The sequence below is a fragment of the Engystomops pustulosus genome, chromosome 3 (assembly GCF_040894005.1).
Source record: "Engystomops pustulosus chromosome 3, aEngPut4.maternal, whole genome shotgun sequence".
NCBI lineage: Eukaryota > Metazoa > Chordata > Amphibia > Anura > Leptodactylidae > Engystomops > Engystomops pustulosus.
The window spans coordinates 153,008,012-153,033,782 of record NC_092413.1 but is presented as its reverse complement, the minus strand read 5'-3'; the positions used below and the strand labels follow the sequence as shown (position 1 = coordinate 153,033,782).

The 25,771-nt window shown below is 42.7% G+C and overlaps 1 protein-coding gene across 1 annotated transcript in view; it reads left to right on the top strand.

The window, feature by feature from the left end:
- Positions 1-359: 359 nt before the first annotated feature.
- The window catches only part of LOC140122122 (probable cation-transporting ATPase 13A5), a 117,460-nt gene continuing 92,048 nt past the window's right edge, over positions 360-25,771 (top strand). The window contains exons 1-3 of the mRNA XM_072142614.1: positions 360-494; positions 15,393-15,566; positions 17,054-17,188. Coding sequence (XP_071998715.1) covers positions 450-494; positions 15,393-15,566; positions 17,054-17,188 — 354 coding nt within the window. The 5' untranslated portion in view covers positions 360-449. The remainder of the gene's footprint in view (positions 495-15,392; positions 15,567-17,053; positions 17,189-25,771) is intronic.

The window sequence follows — 25,771 nt, the reverse complement described above, 5'->3', positions numbered from 1 at the left end:
CAGGGTCTCTTTTACAATTATTGTATATATGAATTATTATTTCAAATACAATTTCTTTCAATTACAGAAACATTTACCTTTAAAGCAAAGCTACCACTGCTCACATGATGAAATCATATAAGCACACCAGCACCGGAGGGCTAATTTACCTATGTGAGTTAATCTTTTTTTAGCTAAACTAAAGATCGCTGTGCCTAACCAAAGTATCTGTCGGCATCAGTGTTAAATAGCCTACAGGGTATGTGTTTGTATGATTTCATCATGTGAGCAGTGGTAGGTTTTCTTTAAGCACATATCTCATAATTCTGATCAATCCTGAAAAACCTGAGCTGCGATCTCAAGGTGGAGCTGAGGGGGATGAAAGGGGAGGGTGTGCACTGAGAAAGTATATGCTCTAGAGCCAGCCAAATACCCTCAGATCTACTGCAAGTAAGGGACATCTGCCTACAATGACTCCAAAGAACTTACTCAACCAGGGGCTGGAAAATGAAATGGTAAATAACTTTTCTTTTTACAAAACTGCCCACAAAATGATTACATAATATTACTTGCTGGATACACTTGTATATATAACAAATGGATATGTGTGGCTCCTATATTGGCTTGGAACACACCATATGTAATTTTATAAGCAGCTTATTCCATAGTTGGATTGTCAGTTATTTGTTAAAAGAAATAATTATGAATAATATACAGCCCAGAACGTGACAGTGGGCAGTAAGAATTTACACTGCTGGATTATAAATTCCAATGTGCTAATATGATTACAGTAAGATGTGAAAAACTCAGATTATTCTCTAAATTGTACTTTTGTTGGTATAAACTAAAGAGCCATTTTCCTGCAGAATTAACTTAATAATGTTTGTCAAACTTGGACATGTAGTCAGTCATTTATTTTTGTCTATGTGTGGCATTGTTTTGGCACACTAGTGGTGCTATTGCTATTCACATTGCAAACATAGCACAATGCAAAGACACTTTGACATAGAACCTGTTTACAACAAAGTTTTCACAATAGGACTGAACTCATGTATGGCGACTTTCTATTTAGACGCAAGTCTGAGCTCTGATTGGTGACCATGGGTAACTAGAACAGTTTTACATCAGAAACTTATAATAAATCTCCCCAATAGAACGTAATAAGCCGGTCCAATGAGATATTACCACCAGTGAGTTTGAGACCTGAGGTTATGTTTAGTCAGGGAAATTAAACCACATGCGGTCAGAAATGCGGCTAATATATGTTATTGGATAAAATAATGAAGAATAATCTACTAGTAAATTATAAATATTAATAATTAACCCCTTAATGACCGTCATATCGGCTTTTTACGGCAGTCATTAAGGGTACTTCTTCTGACGCGTACGCCTTTCTACGGCGGCACGTCAGAAGAAAATTTCGGGACACAGGGTCTCGCTGGTGCCGGTGTCGGGCTGTGATATCACAGCCCAGACCCGGCATTAACACCTGGGATTGGAAAAACTCTGATCCCGGGTGTTTAACCCCTTACACGCCACGGTCAAGCATGACCGCGGCGTGCAAGTGTGTCCCCCGTGGATCGGACCCCCCCGGTCCGGGGGATCCGATCCCTCCTGCCGCTGACCCGGGTCCCGACGAGTGACCCGGGGCTTCCTGCTTCTCCCCCCGCCGGGTTCTGCCTTCCTGGCAGGACCCGGCTGTAAGTAACTGAGCATGCGCGGCATGCTCAGTTACTTACACTATACACTGCAATACAAGTGTATTGCAGTGTAAAGGCTTGAATAAGCAATCGGATGATCGCTTATTCAAGCCAAGAAGTAGAAAATGTAAAAAAGTTTAAAAAAAAAATTCAATCTTTTTATAATATAATTAAATAAATAAGTAAAATAAAAGTCCCATAATCTCCCCAGTAACACATAAAATGCAAATAAAGTAAATAAAACACAAAAACACGTACATATTTGGTATCACCGCGTCCATATTAATCTGTAGAATAAATCTAAATCAATATTGAACCCGCTCGGTGAACTACGTAAAAAAAAACTCGAAAAACTTCCCATAATATACAATTTTTCATCAAACACCATCACAAAAAATGTTCTAAAAAGTGATCAAAAAAAGTTACGTTCCCTAATATGATCCGACTGAAAAGAACAACTGTTTTTGCAAAAAATAAGCCCTCAACCAGGTCTGACAACATACAAATACAGAAGTTATGGCCCTGAAAAGTTGTCAATAGTAAAAACAATGCGATATTCTCCAATATTGGTTTTGCTCAGGAAAATTGAGCAAAAATAAGAAAAACTATATAAATGAGGTATCACCGCAATCGTAGTGAACCAGAGAATAAAGATAAAATATTATTTTTACGTTACGGTGAGCGGGGGAAAAAAAATGCTAACAATCCAAAATAAAAATTGATGATTTTGTTTGTGTCCCCCTTGAAATTATCTATACATTGTATCTCATTCCGTAAAAAATAAGCCCTCATATGTTTGCATTACCAAAAAAAATAAAAATGTATAGGTCGTACAATGTGACAATAAAAATCCGCTGTGAATGGCGCCTCCATTCATTCTATACTCGGCCGTGCGCCCGTAAAGAAGTTTACCACCACATATGGTGTATCAGTACACTCGGGAGGAATTGGGCATCAAGCGTTGCAGTGCGTTTCATCATTTAATTTATTCTGAAACTGTCAGTTTGGCCTAAATTAATGTATTTTCCAAAAAAATTCTATAGTTTCTAAATCGCAGGTCCATATTTTTTAACCCATGTGAAACACTTAAAGGGTTAATAGACTTAATAGAAGTTGTTTTACATATGTTGAGGGGTGAACTTTCTAAAGTGGTGTAATTTATGGGGTTTTACTATTATTTAGGCCTTTTAAAGTCACTTGAAAGCTGAGTTGTCCCTCAAAATGTGAGTTTTGGCAATTTTCATGAAAATAAGAAAAATCGCACCTAAAGTTCTGCACCTCATAACATTCTAGAAAAATGACTGGAAGCATAAAATATCATCCCAACATAAAGCAGATATTCTGTAAATGTTAATTATCAAACTTTTTGGGTAGTTTTACCCAAAATGAAGAATTGGACAATGAAGAATTTTTACAAACTTTTGCCAAATTTTCACTTTTTTTCAGAACGAAACGCAAAACTTATCACTTAAATTTTATAACTAACATGAAGTACAATGTATCACGAGAAAACATTCTCAAAATCACCCGGATATGTTAAAGCGTTCCGAAGTTATAACCAATTATCGTGAGACATGTCAGATTTGAAAAGTCTGGTCATTGAGCTGAAAACTAGTGTCGGTGATAAGGGGTTAAATACCATTATTATAAATATTAAATACCATCAAAATGAAGTGCAATTTGTTACGCAGAAAACAAGCCATCACACAGATCTTTACGTGTAAAAATAAATAAGGTGGGGAGTGAAAAATGGAAATGAAAAAAACAAAAAAGGGTCAGGTCATTAAGGGTTTGATAAAACTGAGTCCCGCCTTCAGATCCCTCAGACTACTGGTGACGTCAGCCATCAGTCTGGAATCTGAAGGTGGGACCCATTTGTATTAAGAACAGTGGGAGCGCTCACACATTATCTGCCCCAGGGGCCAGAAGATAGTGGAGGACATACTTGTACTGGAAAAGCATGTAGGTCATGTAAAAGTTGATGTACTGCTAATTTGAAGCAACATTTTCTGATGATGTTCTTAACAGTTGCCTTTGCATTAAAAACAACATCCAGTTTTAAATTAGCAGAGAATTTCAGGGTTTCAGATATTTATAAATTTATATTTGGAGATTCATTTGGACAAAGACCCATGATTATGGTTTGGTGCCACTGTTCCATGGGGATGCAGGAACTCCCTGATATATTGCTATGTTCTTGGCCCAATTTTTGGTCTGTGAAATCCAGCCAGCACAATGTCCATGATTCCCAATGAGCACGGTTGTGTGGTTTTTTTTTTTAATCTCAAGAACTTTTTTATTGAGTGATGAAGAAATCTATATTGTGTTTTAATCGTTTTTATTCATGCAAATATTTCAATACAGATATTCATGTTATTCAACTGTTTCGATTCAAGAAATTGTATATAAGTTGTAGTCTCTTTTTCCTGGGTTGCCAGTTCACCATGCCCCTTTATTTTGACTGACAGCTCTTCCTTGTGTTAACTTCATGTCATATGACCAGAGTGACATCATCTCAGGTCCTTTAGCCTCATCACATTAGGAAACTGCACCCATACTGTACTGTATGTATCTGATGACATGAAATTCCAGCAGCCTCCATAGATGATGGAGAGGAGTAGAAGTCCATGGAGGCTTCTGTTATTTCATGTCATCAGAAACATCCATGTGGTACATTTTGCAAATCACCTTGGTCACATGACATGAACTGCTGAATAGTAAGGAGGCATAGGGCAAGATAGATAGGGGTAGATGCGAGGGTCTGGCCAAGAAAGACACGCCCACTGACTCCAGGTCTTTTACGATAAAATAGATTTATGGAGATGTGAAGGAAACAATTTTTAGCTGAAAGAAGAGTCAGTTAGTCAATAGGACCTCTATAGGAACCCGTCACTAGCAGTACATGTGCAATTCTAAAATGCAAATTGCCATTTTTCTATGCAACTTTTTTCTGTAGCTTTGGTTCCTGGTTTTGGCATAATAATGCTGTAATATACTGTACTGATACAAAATACTGTTGTGTGAAACTTGGCTAACAATAAAGGGAATGACTTCTACAGACACCATGAGGACTAGAGATGAGCGAACATACTCGTCCGAGCTTGATGCTCGATCGAGCATTAGCGTACTCGTAACTGCTCGTTGCTCGGACGAGTATTTCGCCCGCTCGAGAAAATGGCAGCTCCCGCCGTTTTGCTTTTTGGCGGCCAGAAACAGAGCCAATCACAAGCCAGGAGACTCTGCACTCCACCCAGCATGACGTGGTACCCTTACACGTAGATAGCAGTGGTTGGCTGGCCAGATCAGGTGACCCTGGGATAGACTAGCCGCTGCCCGCGCTGCTCGGATCATTCTCTGTCTGGATGCCGCTAGGGAGAGAGCTGCTGCTGCTCAGGGAAAGCGTTAGGGTGTTCTATTAGCTTACTGTTAGGCAGGAGTGATTCTTAAAGAACCCAACAGCCCTTCTTAGGGCTACAATAACGTTATAATTTTTTTTTTTTTTTATTTGCAGCTAGTACCATATTGTGAGGAATTAGCAGGGGGACTTGCTACCGTTGTGTTTAGCTCTTAGTGACACACATATCCACCTCAAACACCAAAGTGGGAAAATTTATTAGGGGTTTGAGTAGAATTAGGCACAGTCTGCCAGTTTCTTTTTATTTTACGTTTATTTTTTTCATAACTCAGCGTCATCTCATCTGGCATAGTAGTGTGCTGTAATACTTGGCTAGAAAATAGCCATAGGAGAATACAAACGTCTTAATTACGCCTGCAGTAGCGTTATATATATTTGATTTCTGGTTGATCTGCTGGTGGCTGTACTTGCTGCAGTGCATCTACTATCAAATTGGGAGCAATTTGGAGTCAGACTTGCGACCACTGTGTTTTAGTGACGCACATATCCATCGCAAAGACCGAAGTGGGAAAATTTATTAGGGCCCGGGGTTGTATTTCAACTAGGCACAGTCTGCCATTTCCTTTTTTATTTTACGTTTATTTTTTTCATAACTCAGCGTCATCTCATCTGGCATAGTAGTGTGCTGTAATACTTGGCTAGAAAATAGCCATAGGAGAATACAAACGTCTTAATTACGCCTACAGTAGCGTTATATATATTTGATTTCTGGTTGATCTGCTGGTGGCTGTACTTGCTGCAGTGCATCTACTATCAAATTGGGAGCAATTTGGAGTCAGACTTGCGACCACTGTGTTTTAGTGACGCACATATCCATCGCAAAGACCGAAGTGGGAAAATTTATTAGGGCCCGGGGTTGTATTTCAACTAGGCACAGTCTGCCATTTCCTTTTTTATTTTACGTTTATTTTTTTCATAACTCAGCGTCATCTCATCTGGCATAGTAGTGTGCTGTAATACTTGGCTAGAAAATAGCCATAGCAATAGGATAGCATCGTTTGGTTTTAAAAACTAAAAAACACAAAAAAAAAAAAAACCCACAAAACAACAAAAAAAAGTTAAAAAAAAATTAAAGTTATAACTTTCATTTTCAAAATGTTTAACCCGAGGGCTAGGGGTAGAGGACGAGGGCGGGGACGTGGGCGTCCAACTACTGCAGGGGTCAGAGGCCGTGGTCCTGGGCGGGGTGAGACACCACCTGCTTATGAGGGAGCAGGGGAACGCCGCAGAGCTACACTCCCTAGGTTCATGTCTGAAGTTACTGGGACTCGTGGTAGAGCACTGTTGAGGCCAGAACAGTGCGAACAGGTGATGTCGTGGATTGCCGACAATGCTTCGAGCAATTTGTCCACCAGTCAGTCTTCCACGCAGTCCACCCATGTCACCGAAATCGGCACTCCTCCAGCTCCTGCACCTCAGCCTCCTCCCCCCCAGTCTGCCCCCTCCCAGCAAAATTTGCCATTTGAACCGGCATACTCTGAGGAACTGTTTTCTGGACCCTTCCCACAGTCACAAACCACTTGTCCGGTTGCTGATGAGCAATTTTCTGATGCCCAGGTTTTCCACCAGTCGCAGTCTGTGGGTGATGATGACCTTGTTGACGTAGTGGAAGAAGTGTGTAAAGAGGTGTCCGACGATGAGGAGACACGGTTGTCAGACAGTGGGGAAGTTGTTGTCAGGGCAGGAAGTCCGAGGGGGGAGCAGACTGAGGGATCGGAGGATGATGAGGTGACAGACCCAAGCTGGGTTGAGAGGCCGGGTGAACACAGTGCTTCTGAGACGGAGGAGAGTCCTCGACCAGAACAGGTTGGAAGAGGCAGTGGTGGGGCCAGACGGAGAGGCAGGGCCAGAGCTGGTGCATCAGCGCCAAATGTGTCAACTAGTGAAGCTCCCGTGGCGAGGGCTCCTGCGGCGAGGGCTAGATTTTCAGAAGTCTGGAGGTTCTTTAAGGAAACACCGGATGACCGACGGACTGTGGTGTGCCACATTTGCCAAACCAGGATCAGCAGGGGTTCCACCACTACTAGCTTAACTACCACCAGTATGCGCAGGCATATGAATGCTAAACACCCCACTCAGTGGCAACAAGCGCGTTCACCTCCGGCCGTGCACACCACTGCTCCTTCCCCTGTGTCAGCTGATAGTCAGCCCCCTGCCCAGGACCCTGCCACAAAAACCCCATCGTCACCTCCACGATCCTCCACAGCATCCACCAGCGTTCAGCTCTCCATACCCCAGACGCTGGAGCGGAAACGCAAATATAGTGCAACCCACCCGCACGCCCAAGCCCTTAATGTGCACATTTCCAGATTGCTAAGCCTGGAGATGCTGCCCTATAGGCTAGTAGAGACCGAGGCCTTTCGCAGCCTCATGGCGGCGGCCGCCCCTCGGTATTCGGTCCCCAGCCGCCACTACTTTTCCCGATGTGCCGTCCCAGCCCTGCACCAGCACGTGTCAGACAACATAATCCGTGCCCTGACCAACGCCGTTTCTGACAAGGTCCACCTGACCACGGACACGTGGACGAGTGCTGCCGGGCAGGGCCACTATATATCTCTGACGGCACATTGGGTTAACTTGGTGGAGGCTGGGACCGAGTGTGACCCTGCGGCTTGTCATATACTGCCGACGCCGAGGATTGCGGGGCCTACCTCGGTCCAGGTGTTTGAGGCCTACTATGCCTCCTCCTCCTCCCACCCCTCCTCCACCTCCTCCTCCGAACGACCATCCGTGGGCATGGCGCCATCAGTCGGTAGCTCTAGGCACAGCAGCAGTGCCGTCGCTAAGCGACAGCAGGCGGTGCTCAAACTGCTGAGCCTAGGCGATAAAAGGCACACCGCCCAAGAACTATTACAGGGCATCACGGCGCAGACTGATCTGTGGCTGGCACCGCTGAACCTGAAGCCAGGCATGGTTGTGTGTGACAACGGCCGTAACCTGGTGGCGGCTCTGCAACTCGGCAGACTGACACATGTGCCATGCCTGGCCCATGTGTTAAATCTGATAGTTCAGCGTTTCCTCAAGACATACCCCAATCTGTCTGATTTGCTCACGAAGGTGCGCCGCATCTGTGCGCATTTCAGGAAGTCCAGCACAGATGCTGCCACTCTCAGGGCAGCGCAGCGCCGCCTCCAACTGCCCGCTCACCGACTGTTGTGCGACGTGCCCACGAGGTGGAATTCAACACTGACCATGTTATCCAGAGTTTACCAGCAGCGCCGAGCGATTGTAGACTGCCAGATGTCAACTTCCACCAGAACTGGTAGTCAGGTCAGTCAGCTTCCTCAAGTCTACAATGAGGAGTGGACGTGGATGTCTGATATCTGTCAGGTGCTGAGTAACTTTGAGGAGTCAACACAGATGGTCAGTGGCGATGCCGCCATCATCAGCCTCACCATCCCGCTGCTTGGCCTGTTGAAAAACTCTCTGGTCAGCATGAAGTCGGAAGCTTTGCGCTCCTCACAAGAGACAGGGGAAGAAGATTCCCTTGTTGATAGCCAAAGCACCCTTAGGTCTGTTTCTCAGCGCATATCGGAGGAGGTGGAGGTGGAGGAGGATGAGGAGGAAGAGGAGGAGAATGTTGGCGAGACACAAGAGGGGACCATTGTTGAGTCCTACACTGTTGAGCGTGTATGGGCAGAAGAAGAGGAGTTGGAGGAGTTGGAGGAGGAGGAAATGGACAGTCAGGCCAGTGAGGGGAGTGAATTCTTACGCGTTGGTACTCTGGCGCATATGGCAGATTTCATGCTAGGCTGCCTATCCCGTGACCCTCGCGTTCAAAGAATTTATTCCAGCACCGATTACTGGGTGTTCACTCTCCTGGACCCACGGTACAAGCAAAATCTTTCCACTCTCATCCCTGGAGAGGAAAGGAGTGTGAGAATGCATGAATACCAGCAGGCCCTGGTGCACAAGCTGAAACAGTATTTCCCTTCTGACAGCGCTAGCGGCAGAGTGCGTAGTTCTGCGGGACAAGTAGCGAGGGAGAGTAGGCGAGCAGGCAGCTTGTCCAGCACTGGCAAGGGTACGCTTTACAAGGCTTTTGCCAGCTTTATGTCACCCCAGCAAGACACTGTCACCTGTCCCCAGTCTCGGCAGAGTAGGGCTGATCTTTACAGAAAGATGGTGAGGGAGTACGTAGCTGACCATACCATCGTCCTAAATGATCACACAGCTCCCTACAACTACTGGGTTTCAAAGCTGGACATGTGGCACGAACTGGCGCTCTACGCCTTGGAGGTTCTTGCCTGCCCTGCCGCTAGCGTCTTGTCAGAGCGGGTTTTCAGTGCAGCTGGTGGCATCATCACCGATAAGCGTACACGCCTGTCGACTGACAGCGCTGACAGGCTGACGCTTATCAAGATGAATAAAGCATGGATTTCTCCTAATTTCAAATCTCCAGCAGGTGAAGGAAGCTCAACCTGAATAATTTATCCACTCCTCCTCCTCCTCATTTTCCTCCTTCTCCTCCTCTTTCTACAGTAAAGCAGAGGAAACTGGCTGTTTTTTGACAGGGCCCACTGGCTCTAGGTATAGTACTTTATGCATTTAATTTTTCTGGAGGGCCACCGACACGGTCCTCTGTTTTAAACAATTTTTGGGAGTGCCACATACAGGCACTCAATCTATTCAATTTTTCTGGAGGGCCACCTTTCCGGTCCTCTGTTTTAAACAATTTTTTGGGACTGCCACATACAGGCACTCAATCTATTCCATTTTTCTGGAGGGCCACCTACCTGCTCCTCTGGTTTAAAAACTTTTTTGGACTGCCACATACAGGCACTCAATCTATTCCATTTTTCTGGAGGGCCACCTACCTGCTCCTCTGGTTTGAAAACTTTTTTGGACTGCCACATACAGGCACTCAATCTATTCCATTTTTCTGGAGGGCCACCTACCTGCTCCTCTGGTTTGAAACATTTTTTGGACTGCCACATACAGGCACTCAATCTATTCCATTTTTCTGGAGGGCCACCTACCTGCTCCTCTGGTTTGAAAAATTTTTTGGACTGCCACATACAGGCACTATCCAAATTGAATTGTCTCCATAGCAGCCTCCACACGTTGTCTCCATTGCTACCTCCAAAAGTCGTCCATATAGCTGCCTCCATACATCGTCCCTTTATCAAACGAGGTTTGTCAGGCCGAAATTTGGGTTGTTTTCATGGATTCCACATCAAAGTTGTTAACTTTGTCGCCACCCTGCTGTGTTATCCACAAAATACACTGGCAAACTTTTACCATTTACGGATATTATTTCAGCGCTTCTTGCGCATCTGTTTACATTCCCCTCACCCGCCATATCCTAAACTTATAAGAACGCTACTACACTTGATCTTATACAAAAGGTTCTTAGAAGTGCTGTTTGGGGAGTAGCCTAGAGACAGGGGCTTGGATTGGCGAAAGCTCGCCTAGCAGCGGAGCGCCAGCTCCATGCGCATCATGCGCTTCTTGCGCATCTGTTTACATTCCCCTCACCCGCCATATCCTAAACTTATAAGAACGCTACTACACTTGATCTTATACAAAAGGTTCTTAGAAGTGCTGTTTGGGGAGTAGCCTAGAGACAGGGGCTTGGATTGGCGAAAGCTCGCCTAGCAGCGGAGCGCCAGCTCCATGCGCATCATGCGCTTCTTGCGCATCTGTTTACATTCCCCTCACCCGCCATATTCCAAACTTATAAGAACGCTACTACACTTAACTTGGTGCAGGCTGGGACCGAGTCTGACCCTGGGGCTGGTCATATACTGCCGACGCAGAGGATTGCGGGGCCTACCTCGGTCCAGGTCTCAAAGGCCTACTATACCTCCAAATCCTCCCACCCCTCCTCCACCTCCTCCTCCTCCGAATTACCATCCGTGGGCATGGCGCCATCAGTCGGTAGCTCTAGGCACAGCAGCAGTGCCGTTGCTAAGCGACAGCAGGCGGTGCTCAAACTGCTGAGCCTAGGTGATAAAAGGCACACCGCCCAAGAGCTATTGCAGGGCATTCCACATCAAACTTGTTAACTTTGTCGCCACCCTGCTGTGTAAGCCACAAAATATACTGGAAAACTTTTTTCATTTACGGATATTATTTCAGCGCTTCTTGCGCAGATGTTTACATTCCCCTCACCCGCCATATCCCAAACTTATAAGAACGCTACTACACTTGATCTTATCCGAAAGGTTCTTAGAAGTGCTGTTTGGGGAGTAGCCTAGAGACAGGGGCTTGGATTGGCGAAAGCTCGCCTGGCAGCGGAGCGCCAGCTCCATGCCAAGAACCAACTAACATAGTTTTAACTGCAGTACCTTTAATCTACTACTAGTTCACTGCCTCCATACATCGTCCCCTTATCAAACGAGCTGTGTCAGGCAGAATTTTGGATTGTTTTCATGGCTTCCATGTTAACTTTGTCGCCACCCTGCTGTGTAATCCACAAAATATACTGGCAAACTTTTATCATGTACCAATATTATTTGAGCGCTTCTTGCTCACCTTCTTTGGTTCCTCTCTGCTACCCATTGGTTTGAAGCCTGAGTCCATTTAGGGTATGTCGCCATGCCACTCTCTAGCCTTCCGCTGCTGCCGCTGCCTCTGCATGCCGTCCCCTATAGTGTCAGGGTCAATTATTGGATGTTTTAGATGCTATCTAGCTTCATTCTGTCACTCTGTCATGGCCATGCTGTTGCCCATAATTTTGGCATAATGGTGCGATTAAGCAGCCTCAGAGGCATCCATGCATGCTGCCCCTGCTGTTTCCTGTCCATTTCCGTGGTGTTTCCATCCTTTTCTGAGGTTCCCAGGTGTTTGGCCAAGCTTCCCTGTGCAGAGCCTTGGTCCCCTTGAAAAATGCTCGAGTCTCCCATTGACTTCAATGGGGCTCGTTACTCGAAACGAGCACTCGAGCATCGGGAAAAGTTCGTCTCGAATAACGAGTACCCGAGCATTTTAGTGCTCGCTCATCTCTAATGAGGACTGATTGGATAGTATCAGACTATGCACTTTGTTAAAAAGGTGGGCCACTTTACCTAATGTTTTACCTAATGTTTTTGTAAAGTGTGTGTAGGAGCAGGATATTAAGTAATTTAGGAATATACATCTATTAAAAGTTCTGCACCACTTTCGTGATATGTAAGGTTAAGTCTTCTGTCCATAAAATGGCTGCATTTGAAGTGTCATGTGATCTTAAACAATCACCCTGCCAATACCTTATGATAGTATTCATGGATATAAGATCAAAATCCTGGGAGGGGGATTGTTTATGGACAGATAGAGACCATCTGGAGCCATTTTATGGTCAGGAATGTCTGGCAGATGATAAAAGACTGGAGGATTCACTTTACAATAGATGTATATTGGTAAATTACCTATTATCTTAACCCACAGGTAATGTGGTGACCCATTTAATTACTCTGTGAAGAATGAGGAATGCAATATTAAATATAATACAATAAGAAATCTAACTATAAGATGCTACTGTATTTTTGTTTTCCCGTGTTAATACTGTGAGAGATATGATATTTCTCTCCAGACAGCATTTTGTTCACCCACATGCCATCTGGTTTTAGCCGGGGGCCATGTTGTCTACTGTCAGCCATGTCATGATTCAAACATCATTTTGTGCAAACTGAAATACTTTGTCCTTGCAACTGTTTTCCTTGTCTTTTTCTGTAGCTCCTTTGCTTGAAGGCCATGTTTAGTGCTTGTTTTGGCAAAGTGGGAGCTTTCACAAGGATACTTAGTGATAAGCATTCTGTTTCCCTCTAATATTTTTCCAGTAGAAACTATACATGAAGTTCAGTTGGGAAAATAGCAAAAGGGGAGGTTCTGGAATATTCAAGCTCACCTATAGCATTTCACTATTTTATCACCTTTTCATGCCCTCTATATACACGACTGCTGGCTTGAACTAAACAGATTTACTTACCCGGTCCATTCGCGATCCAGCAGCGCGTTTTCTGTGGTGGATTCGGGTCTTCCGGCGATTCACTAAGGCAGTTCCTCCGACGTCCACCAGGTGTCGCTGCCGCGCTGAAGTCCCGCGAGGTCCGCCGGAGTTCATGATCCTTTGCTGGGTGCAGGTAAGTGCGTGTCCAGCGACACTTTTTTTAAAAAAATGCGGCAGTTTCTCCGAATCCGTTGGGTTTTCGTTCGGCCACGCCCCACGATTTCTGTCACGTGCATGCCGACGCCAATGCGCCACAATCCGATCACGTGCGCCAAAAACCTGGGGCAATTCAGCGAATATTGACGCAAATCGAAAATATTCGGGTAACCCGCTGTAAAAACGCGATTCGGGCCCTTAGTAAATGACCCCCAGTGTTTGGAGTGCAGCTTTTGATGGTGTATGTGTCATTCTCTGTGCTACATATCCCAGCACTGGGTACAAAGATCTATAAATTTGGTGATCACCTTACAATAGTAGAAGGGCTGTTGGACCCCAAGATTAAAATCACTTACACTACTTATATGCTTATTAAAATTATATTATATATGAATTTTCCTGTTTTTAATCAAGCAGTCATTAAAAAATGATCAAGGTGTCATATACACTGAAGAAGCTGCATGGAAACTTCAGTACGTGAGCATAAGTTTATTAATACATAGAAATATGATATCTTTCTTCACTGGTGTCAATCATTTTTATCATGTATCATTGAGCATGAATATTTGTAAAAATGACAAATATTCTTATGTATACGGGCCTTAAAGAAACTTGTTTATCTTGAAAAGAATACAATTAGTAATGCATTTTGGATATGGTGTGTTTTACATCACCGGAAAACACCCTTCTCTGAGATTAAATATTTCATGTGTATTTCAAGAATTACTATGAATTCTGTACATGTATGTTATTCATAACCATATGCAGAAATAAGTGGATTGCAGCCAATTGGAAAAAAGTTATTTTTTTGGTGCATTAATGTACACTCTGCACTGCATCTTGACAGAAAAAATGCAGATATTTTTGCTAAATTATTAAACAGGAAAAACTGAAATATCAAATGGTCATAAGTATTCAGACTCTTTGCTCAGTATTGAGTAGTAAGAAGCAGCTTTTGAGCTAGTACAGCCATGAGTCTTCTTGACCTGGATTTGGGGTTCCTTTGCCATTCTTCCTTGCCGGTCCTCTCCAGGTCTCTCAGGTTGGATGGTGAACGTTGGTGGAAGCCATTTTCTAGTCTCTCCAGAGATGCTCAATTGGGTTTATGACAGAGCTCTGGCTTAGCCGGTCAAGAATGGTCACATAGTTGTTCACAAGCTAAAGGTGAACCAGAGATCTAGAGGACTCTGAAAGAAGTTTTCCTCTAGGATATAAATCACAACCAGTCATCCTCTCCCTGCAGCTGAAAAAAAAAACATATCCTGATTCGGCCAGTACCATGTTTCATTGCAAACTGTATGCAGGCTCTCTTATGAGAGGCTTAATTTGAACTCTGCCATGAAGCTGGTGAAGGCTGCAGTGATAGTTGACTTTGAGGAACTTTCTCTCATCTCTCTACTGCATCTCTTAAGCTCAGCCATAGTGATGTTGGGGTTCTTCTTTACCTCTCTCACCAAGGCTCTTCTCCCACAATTGCTTAGTTTGGCTGGATGGTCATGGAAGAGTTGTGGTTGTCCCAAACTTCTTCCATATAAGTATTATGGAGGCCTGTGTGCTCTTAAGAACCTTGAATGCTGCAAAGATTTTATTTTTACCCTTGACCAGATCTATACCTTGCCACAATTCTTTTTCTGAGCTCCTTAGGCAGTTCCTTAGACCCCATGATTCTCATGTGCTATGAAATGCACTGTGAGCTGTGAGGTATTATACAGACAGGTGTGTGCCTTTCCTAATCAAGTCAAATCAGTTAAAATTAAGAACAACTGGGCTACAATTAAGGAGTAGAATCATCTCAAGGAGGATCAGAAGGAAATGGACAGCATATTAAATATGTTAAATATGAGTGGTAAAGCAAATGGTCTGAATACAAATGGCCATGTGATCTTTCAGTTTTTAGCAACATTATCTACATTTCTGTAGATGGGTTGCAGAACTGCACATTAATTATCAAAAAGGGAACATTTTTTATTTTATCAATTGGCTGCAATGAAACAAAGAGAGAAAACCATTAAAGTGGTCTGAATACTTTCCATACCCACTGTATGTTGGTCTGTTATAACTTCTCCCATTCTATAATTCACGATGTTGTGTCCAAATACGGGCATTGTTTATACAGTACTATATAATTTAGTTATGTGGGTTCACACTTCCCCATGTATTATATACATTACTTCATAAATGTACATAACTTACCTACATTTCATTTAAACAGGAGCTGTTTGGCTATAAGAAAGAACCGCTTCGAAAAATTCTTTGCATTTTTGGTTACATCTTATCTTTGGGTATCCTTAAAATGATTTTCTATTGGAAACCTGAACTGGATGCCTGGTGTCACTGTGTCCCATGCAGTCTCGAAGCTGCTGACGTGATATTGCTCAGAACCACTGTAAGTAACCATATTGTGAACGTTGTCTCATTATTGGCAACCACTTGCCAATAATGTATATCATATACTTCCTGTCCCTTTTAGGATCCTCTCCTGACATCAGCTCTGCTAAAAACTATTCCAAGTCTACTGGAAAATCAGATTTTCATGATGTGGCCTGATTTTTACTTTTCCACCACAGGAGAAGTGTAGTATTGCAATGAAGTCAATGAAGTGTAGTATTGCAATGAAGGATGTAGTCTGAGGATGGTTCGGATAAGAGCTGCTTTTCCATGGACATGATGATATCTATTTGTTCTCATGGTACAAATAGTTGGGGTGTTCTTGATAGGTCTTGAGCTACCTGTTGAGTATATAAACTTTAGTTATCATTTGAGTTACATTATGAAGATAGAGGATAATACACAAAATAATACAAGGCATGAATATTAAAGGCTGGTGATTTGTATGACATACAGTGTGTGTCGCAATATGGTTTTTATGGTTTTCAAATACAGTTCTTTGTGCTGATTCCTGTGAATTTGTTTGCAAACCATTTCTCTGCGATTGTATGTTTTATTTTAGAAAATGTATTTCTATAAAAATGCAGTTTAAAAAAAGGGTGGGTGCAAACAATTAATATAGAGCACTGGCCTGTTCTGTCCCACAAAAAATGTACAAAATTTTAGCAATTTGTGTCGGTCACAATCGCTCATTTACCTGAAAGGCCTAATACCTAACATAGTCCATGAATATCAGTGACATGCTTTCTGGAAAGAACAATTCAATTCAACCTTCTTTTTAAGTTATTTGAGAATTTGAAATATTAAATAATATACAGGAAATCTTATATAATCATTAAAAATGTACACCTTGTCACTTTAGAGCCAACTATTGACTTCAATTCCACTAAAATTTTGCTAAATGCTACTTAATATAATGTGTGGTGCATTATATCTATGCGCTGTGCTGGATCACTGCCTCATATTGGTCTGTGATCCCCCCTGCAATTAATAGGTTACTGATAATCTATTTTAACAACAGCAAATTAAACTACAGTGTAAATTGTAGGAGATTGTGCAGCATAGACGTAGTTCTCACGTTGACAAGTGGTATGCACACAAGAAGCTTGATTTTCTTTTGTTTAGCCCTGTAGTTTGTTTTCCGTTTCCGCATAAATCAAAATCTTTATGGCCTCTTTAAAAAACAAAACAAAACAAACAAAAAAAAACATTGGCTTACCTTAATTCTTGTTCTACCATGATCCTTCTAAAAAGTCTGCCCCACAGATTAGAAAAGAAGCAAGAAGTTAAAGTATCCCCCTATTTTATAATTGTTGCTTACTGTTGTTTGGAAAATTATAAATTGCGACAATTTTTTTTTACAGTATTTTGTACAGTATTTACCATTGTTCAAAACTAACTCTAGATATGTCATACAATTCTGAGATGGCTATGCTGTTACTTTATAGTGACTCTTATGATGTTTTCCTTTTTACAACTATACAGGATGAATTCAAGAAATACACAATGAAAAAAGTAAAATGGATCCAGCTAGATCCTTCAGATGATTCACCTAATGTTGAAATTTCAACAATGAAAAATGCAGACCTACATAAATTATTAATAGGACCAGAAGACAGGGTAAGTAGAAACCAATATATATATATATATAACACACACCTAAATTAGTTCCTAGCACTGTTTCTCACAACAATGTAGACATAAATCCTTCAAATCACCCCAATTATTTTGCCAAGGGGCCCTGAGCATGGAATTAACACAGGAGTGAGAGAAATGGGATAACATTGGGACTCCATAGTGAGACTGTGAGGTTATAGAAGCCCCATCTGGCCTCTTGGAGTGCTTTTTGGCATGGTCTGGTGCGTTGTCTCTGTCTTGATAGAACTCCCACTTCAAGACTTCCAGGAAGAGGGGCCATCTTGTTGACGCTCCATGGGAACGGCAGCTCTGGTTAACCACTGGGAAGACCTGCTCACTTAGGCAGTGTCAAGTCAGAGCTCCAGGAAGGCATCTAATCTTTGGGAATCTCCATGTCTTCAAAGTCTGTCGTGACAGGGAAGAAGTGCCAAGCCATGCTAGAAAGGGCTCCTAGAGGTCAGTTATGGCCTCAACGACATCCCCATCCCGGAACTTTGAACCAAGAGGCACCAAGAAATTGAGATTCGGGCTGAATTACATTGTAGCCTGTTGCCTCATGTTCACATTTTGTCTCCTCTCCATCACATTTTTGCCCCTGTTCTCCTAACCTCACATTTTGGCCCACGTCTCCTTCTTCTAACATTGTGGCACCTCTCCTCTCCACCACAATGTGGCTCCCTGCCTCCCCCCCTTACATTGTGGCCCCTCTCATCTTCACATTTTAGCCCTCTCTTCCTCACATTGTGGCCCCTTCTTATCCTCTTTCCAATCTGGCCTACCCCTCTTCCTCCTAACATTGTGGCCCCTTTCCTCCAACACATTGTGGGCCTTCTCTTTCCTCTGCTTTCTTTTTGACCACTCCTCCTCCTTACATTATGTCTCTGCTTTACCATTACATTCAACTCTAGTGACTATAATATCCTACAATGAATGAGAACTGAATCTTTTGATGGGGTATTAAACATACATGAATTAGGAGACTGTATATATCAACTATACTGTTTAAACTACAGAACAATGGGGAAGATTTATCAAGCTGGGCAGCTAAAAACATTACTTTTAGACAACTTGATCAATCTGCCCCAGTATGTTGAATATAAAATATGAATCATTATATTGTTTCAGAAGCAATATTAATGGCCCCCACATTGTGGCCCCTCTCCTCCTCCACATTAGAGTTTTGCCCCTCTCCTACCAATCACATTTTGGTCCATCTCATCCTTTACATCACATTGTGGCCCCTGTCCTCTTCCCCTCATATAGTGGCCCTAGCTTCCTTCCCCTCTCGTTTGACCCCCTTTTCTTTACATTGTGCTCTCTGCTTCACAATTACATTCAACTTAATTTGGTTCCCGGGACCTTCTGCAACACTGGGGCAGACCCTGAAATCCAGGAATGTCCAGCTGGATATTTTGGGAGGTATGTTGATTATGTTGTTGATACAAAGGAAACAAAAAAGCTTCAGGTTAAAATGTTATTTTTGGTAAAATAGTGCAGTCTATTAGGGTACCATTATAGAAAGAAAATGAAAAAAATAGCCAGAAAATAGGCTTAGTATATGGATATTTTCTGGAAGTCACTGCATGCACCACAGGGTATGTCCATCTTTGTATCATCTAAACATTGAGAAGTATTTATTTAGCGGTGTCATGTATGTGGTGCTAGGATGCTCTGCCACTAGATTTATCATCTGCACCACACATGCACCACACATTTCAGTTAGTGGCTAATATTCAAATATTCAGAAAAAGTTCAAGGGATGTAAATACTCTTGCAACCTACTTAATGTCCTTCAACTCACAGCAAAAATGAAAGTAGTTAAAGGCAGGGTAAGTAAGGGGTTAATGGGACCATTATAAACAGGGGTAATATAAAAGGAGAGGTTCAGAAAAAGAGGGAATGTAGGAATTTTTCATCATATGTTTCTCTTTCCATGTCTTTAAAGTAGAATAATATCCACCTTAAAGAGTAACTAAACTTCTGAACAACTTTTTATTTATTTTTTTTTTTTGGATGGGTCCTATTTTTAAATATGGGTCCTAATAATAAAAATGGAATTCACTTTTCAATTTATTTTGGGCTGTCTGTGGTGTATTTTTAGTACAGTTTTTGTCACTTCTTTACCACAAATGGCTGAATAGGCTGCTGGTCTAACATCATATAGTATGCAGAGAGCAGGACGTTCTCTCCCTTGCCATTGCTGCCTCCAGCAGTGTAACAGCCAGAGAGCATATCAGTGATTTCATTGGACTCGGTCATAGCTTCCTCCAGCAGTGTAACAGCTAGAGAGCATGTCAGTGATTTCATTGCACTCTGCCATTGCTGTCTCCAGCAGTGTAACAGCCAGAGAGCATGTCAGTGATTTCATTGCACTCTGCCATTGCTGCCTACAGCAGTGTAACAGCCAGAGAGCATATCAGTGATTTTATTGCACTCTGCCATTGCTGCCTACAGCAGTGTAACAGCCAGAGATCATATCAGTGATTTAATTGCACTCTGCCATTGCTGCCTCCAGCAGTGTAACAGCCAGAGAGCATGTCAGTGATTTCATTGCACTCTGCCATTGCTGCCTACAGCAGTGTAACAGCCAGAGAGCATATCAGTGATTTTATTGCACTCTGCCATTGCTGCCTACAGCAGTGTAACAGCCAGAGATCATATCAGTGATTACATTGCACTCGGTCATTGCTTCCTCCAGCAGTGTAACAGCCAGAGAGCATATCAGTGATTTTATTGCACTCTGCCATTGCTGCCTACAGCAGTGTAACAGCCAGAGATCTTATCAGTGATTTCATTGCACTCTGCCATTGCTGCCTAAAGCAGTGTAACAGCCAGAGATCATATCGGTGATTGCATTGCACTCATTGCTGCCTGATAACAATACTTGTCAGCTCTCAACTTGTGTGTCACGACCCCGGCGGGGGTCGAACGACCAAAGCACAGGGTCACCTAAAGCAATCGGAGCTACTATTTTATTGTGTTTTTGCCGAAATCACATCGATAAAACAATTGTGCATTATACACACACTAGTTGCTGCAGGACCTTGAATGACATCATGGTGGCTATAGCAGCTCCTACAGCCTGCCGGTTAAAGGATCTGGGGAGAGGATTCTTTGTTGTAGAGGAGGGGGGGCAGATCTGGGAGGGAATTTTGTGTTGTGAAGGGGGGTGACAAGACCAGGGGGTGGGATTCTGTTACATGGGGCAGCATTATAGTAGTTATATTTTTGTACATAGGGGGCAGTATTATAGTAATTATATTCCTGTACATAGGGGGCAGTATTATAGTAGTTATATTCTTGTACATAGGGACAGTATTATAGTAGTTATATTCTTGTACATACTGGGCAGTATTATAGTAGTTATATTCTTGTACATAGGGGGCAGTATTATAGTAGTTATATCCTTGTACATAGGGGACAGAGACCATGACTAAGCCCTGAGAGAGGGCGAAACGCGTTGGTCACCATACCTGGGCCATCACACGTTTGTAATTTTGCCTATTGTGGATTTTACAAGAATTTGAAATAAAAGAATTTATTTTACCTGCATATCCCTGAAGCGCGGACATCATTTCTTCTTTCTGGATAGGGGGCAGTATTATAGTAGTTATATTCTTGTACATAGGGGGCTGTATTATTGTAGTTTTTTTCTTGTACATAGGGCGCGGTATTATAGTAGTTACATTCTTGTACATAAGAGGCGGTATTATAGTAGTTATATCCTTGTACATAGGGGCAGTGTTTTAGTAGTTATATTCTTGTACATAGGAGCAGTATTATGGTAGTTATATTTGTGTACATAGGGGGCAGGGTTATAGTAGTTATGTTCTTGTACATAGGGGGCAGTATTATAGTAGTTATATTCTTGTACATAGGGGGCAGTATTATAGTAGTTATATTCTTGTACATAGGGGGCTGTATTATTGTAGTTTTCTTCTTGTACATAGGGCGCGGTATTATAGTAGTTACATTCTTGTACATAAGAGGCGGTATTATAGTAGTTATATTCTTGTACATAGGGGCTGTATTATAGTTATTATATTCCTGTGCATAGGGGACAGTATTAAAGTAGTTATATTGTTGTAAATTGGAGCTTTATTATAGTAGTTATATTCCTGCACATGGGGGCAGTATTATAGTAGTTATATTCTTGTACATGGGGCAGCATTATAGTAGTTATATTCTTGTACATCGGGGGCAGTATTATAGTAATTATATTCCTGTACATAGGGGGCAGTATTATAGTAGTCATATTCTTGTACATAGGGGGAAGTATTATTGTAGTTATATTTTTGTACATAGGGGCAGTATTATAGTAGTTATATTCTTGTAAATACTGGGCAGTATTATAGTAGTTATATTCTTGTACATAGGGGGCAGTATTATAGTAGTTATATCCTTGTACATAGGGGCAGCGTTTTAGTAGTTATATTCTTGTACATAGGAGCAGTATTATGGTAGTTATATTCGTGTACATAGGGGCAGGGTTATAGTAGTTATGTTCTTGTACATAGGGGGCAGTATTATAGTAGTTATATTCTTGTACATAGGGGGCAGTATTATAGTAGTTATATTCTTGTACATAGGGGGCTGTATTATTGTAGTTTTCTTCTTGTACATAGGGTGCGGTATTATAGTAGTTACATTCTTGTACGTAGGAGGTGGTATTATAGTAGTTATATTCTTGTACATAGGGGCTGTATTATAGTTATTATATTCCTGTGCATAGGGGACAGTATTAAAGTAGTTATATTGTTGTAAATAGGAGCTTTATTATAGTAGTTATATTCCTGCACATGGGGGCAGTATTATAGTAGTTAGGGGGCAGTATTATAGTAGTTTTATTCTTGCACATAGGGGTCAGTATTATAGTAGTTATATTCTTGTACATAGGGGGCAGTGTTATAGTAGTTATGTTCTTGTACATAGGGGGCAGTATTATAGTAGTATGTACAAATATCTTTTATTATGGAGTCCCTGGCTTTGCACATTATTGCATAAGGGAGGCACTGTTAATCTCTCATAATGGGGACACTGGCACTGAATATCTCTTATTATGGAGGCATTGGCACTCCATATCCATTATAATGTGGACACTGACACTGCATATCTCTTATTATGGAACTGCATATCTCTTATGATGTGGACAATGACACTGATAATCTATTATCATGGACGCACAGGCACGGCATATCTCTTATTATGGAGGCCCTGTCACTGCACATAATATATTATGGGGTTACTGGCACTTCTTATCTCTGATAATAGGGACACTGGCACTGTATATGGCATATATCCTGTTAGGTAGCCACTGACACAGCTCTCTTATTATGGAGGTACTTGCATTGCATATGGTTTATTAGGAAGCATTGACACTGGATATATTTTATTTTTGGAGCACTAGCACTGCATATCTATTAATATGGAGGCACTGGCACTGCATATCTTTTATTATGGAGGTACTGGCATTGTATAACTCTTATGGAGGCCCTGGCTCTGCCTATCTATTGTAATGGGGCACTATTATTGAAGAACCCTTATTATGGAGGCACTGGCACTGTTTGACTCTTATAATAAAGACAATGGCACTGCATTAGAGATGAGCGAACATGCTCGTCCGAGCTTGATGCTCGGTCGAGCATTAGCGTACTCGAAACTGCTCGTTGCTCGGACGAATACTTCGCCCGCTCGAGAAAATGGCAGCTCCCGCTGTTTTGCTTTTTGGCGGCCAGAAATAGAGCCAATCACAAGCCAGGAGACTCTGCACTCCACCCAGCATGACGTGGTACCCTTACACGTCGATAGCAGTGGTTGGCTGGCCAGATCAGGTGACCCTGGGATAGACTAGCCGCTGCCCGCGCTGCTCGGATCATTCTGTGTCTGGATGCCGCTAGGGAGAGAGCTGCTGCTGGTCAGGGAAAGCGTTAGGGTGTTCTATTAGCTTACTGTTAGGCAGGAGTGATTCTCCAAGAACCCAACAGCCCTTCTTAGGGCTACAATAACGTTATACTTTTTTTTTTTTATTTGCAGCTCGTACCATATTGTGAGGAATTTGCAGGGGGACTTGCTACCGTTGTGTTTAGCTCTTAGTGACACACATATCCACCTCAAACACCAAAGTGGGAAAATTTATTAGGGGTTTGATTTCAATTAGGCACAGTCTGCCATTTACTTTTTATTTTACGTTTATTTTTTTAATAACTCAGTGTCATCTCATCTTGCATAGTAGTGTGCTTTCATAGTTGGCTAGAAAATAGCCATAGGAGAATCCAAACGGCTTACTTACGCCTACAGTAGCGTTATATATATTTGATTTCTGGTTGATCTGCTGGTGGCTGTACTTGCTGCAGTGCATCTACTAGCAAATTGTGAGCAATTTGTAGTGAGACTTGCGACCGCTGTGTTTTGCGCTTAGTGACGCACATATCCATCGCAAAGACCGAAGTGGGAAAATTTATTAGGGGTTGGATTTCAATTAGGCACAGTCTGCCATTTCCTTTTTTATTTTACGTTTATTTTGTTTAATAACTCAGCGTCATCTCATCTGGCATAGTAGTGTGCTTTCATACTTGGCTAGAAAATAGCCATAGGAGAATCCAAACGGCTTACTTACGCCTACAGTAGCGTTATATATATTTGATTTCTGGTTGATCTGCTGGTGGCTGTACTTGCTGCAGTGCATCTACTAGCAAATTGTGAGCAATTTGTAGTGAGACTTGCGACCGCTGTGTTTTGCGCTTAGTGACGCACATATCCATCGCAAAGACCGAAGTGGGAAAATTTATTAGGGGTTGGATTTCAATTAGGCACAGTCTGCCATTTCCTTTTTTATTTTACGTTTATTTTGTTTAATAACTCAGCGTCATCTCATCTGGCATAGTAGTGTGCTAAAATAGCCATAGGAGAATCCAAACGGCTTACTTACGCCTACAGTAGCGTTATATATATTTGATTTCTGGTTGATCTGCTGGTGGCTGTACTTGCTGCAGTGCATCTACTAGCAAATTGTGAGCAATTTGTAGTGAGACTTGCGACCGCTGTGTTTTGCGCTTAGTGACGCACATATCCATCGCAAAGACCGAAGTGGGAAAATTTATTAGGGGTTGGATTTCAATTAGGCACAGTCTGCCATTTCCTTTTTTATTTTACGTTTATTTTGTTTAATAACTCAGCGTCATCTCATCTGGCATAGTAGTGTGCTTTCATACTTGGCTAGAAAATAGCCATAGGAGAATCCAAACGGCTTACTTACGCCTACAGTAGCGTTATATATATTTGATTTCTGGTTGATCTGCTGGTGGCTGTACTTGCTGCAGTGCATCTACTAGCAAATTGTGAGCAATTTGTAGTGAGACTTGCGATCGCTGTGTTTTGCGCTTAGTGACGCACATATCCATCGCAAAGACCGAAGTGGGAAAATTTATTAGGGGTTGGATTTCAATTAGGCACAGTCTGCCATTTCCTTTTTTATTTTACGTTTATTTTGTTTAATAACTCAGCGTCATCTCATCTGGCATAGTAGTGTGCTTTCATACTTGGCTAGAAAATAGCCATAGCAATAGGATAGCATCGTTTGGTTTTAAAAACTAAAAAACACAAAAAAAAACAAAAAACACAAAAAAAAGTTAAAAAAAAAATTAAAGTTATAACTCTCATTTTAAAAATGTTTAACCCGAGGGCTAGGGGTAGAGGACGAGGGCGGGGACGTGGGCGTCCAACTACTGCAGGGGTCAGAGGCCGTGGTCCTGGGCGGGGTGAAACACCACCTGCTTATGAGGGAGCAGGGGAACGCCGCAGAGCTACACTCCCTAGGTCCATGTCTGAAGTTACTGGGACTCGTGGTAGAGCACTGTTGAGGCCAGAACAGTGCGAACAGGTGATGTCGTGGATTGCCGACAATGCTTCGAGCAATTTGTCCACCAGTCAGTCTTCCACGCAGTCCACCCATTTCACCGAAATCGCCACTCCTCCAGCTCCTGCACCTCAGCCTCCTCCCCCCCCAGTCTGCCCCCTCCCAGGAAAATTTGGCATTTGAACCGGCATACTCTGAGGAACTGTTTTCTGGACCCTTCCCACACTCACAAACCACTTGTCCGGTTGCTGCTGAGCAATTTTCCGATGCCCAGGTTTTCCACCAGTCACAGTCTGTGGGTGATGATGACCTTCTTGACGTAGTGGAAGAAGTGTGTAAAGAGGTGTCCGACGATGAGGAGACACGGTTGTCAGACAGTGGGGAAGTTGTTGTCAGGGCAGGAAGTCCGAGGGGGGAGCAGACGGAGGGATCGGAGGATGATGAGGTGACAGACCCAAGCTGGGTTGATAGGCCGGGTGAACACAGTGCTTCTGAGACGGAGGAGAGTCCTCGACCAGAACAGGTTGGAAGAGGCAGTGGTGGGGCCAGACGGAGAGGCAGGGCCAGAGCTGGTGCATCAGCGCCAAATGTGTCAACTAGTGAAGCTCCCGTGGCGAGGGCTCTTGCGGCGAGGGCTAGATTTTCAGAAGTCTGGAGGTTCTTTAAGGAAACACAGGATGACCGACGGACTGTGGTGTGCAACATTTGCC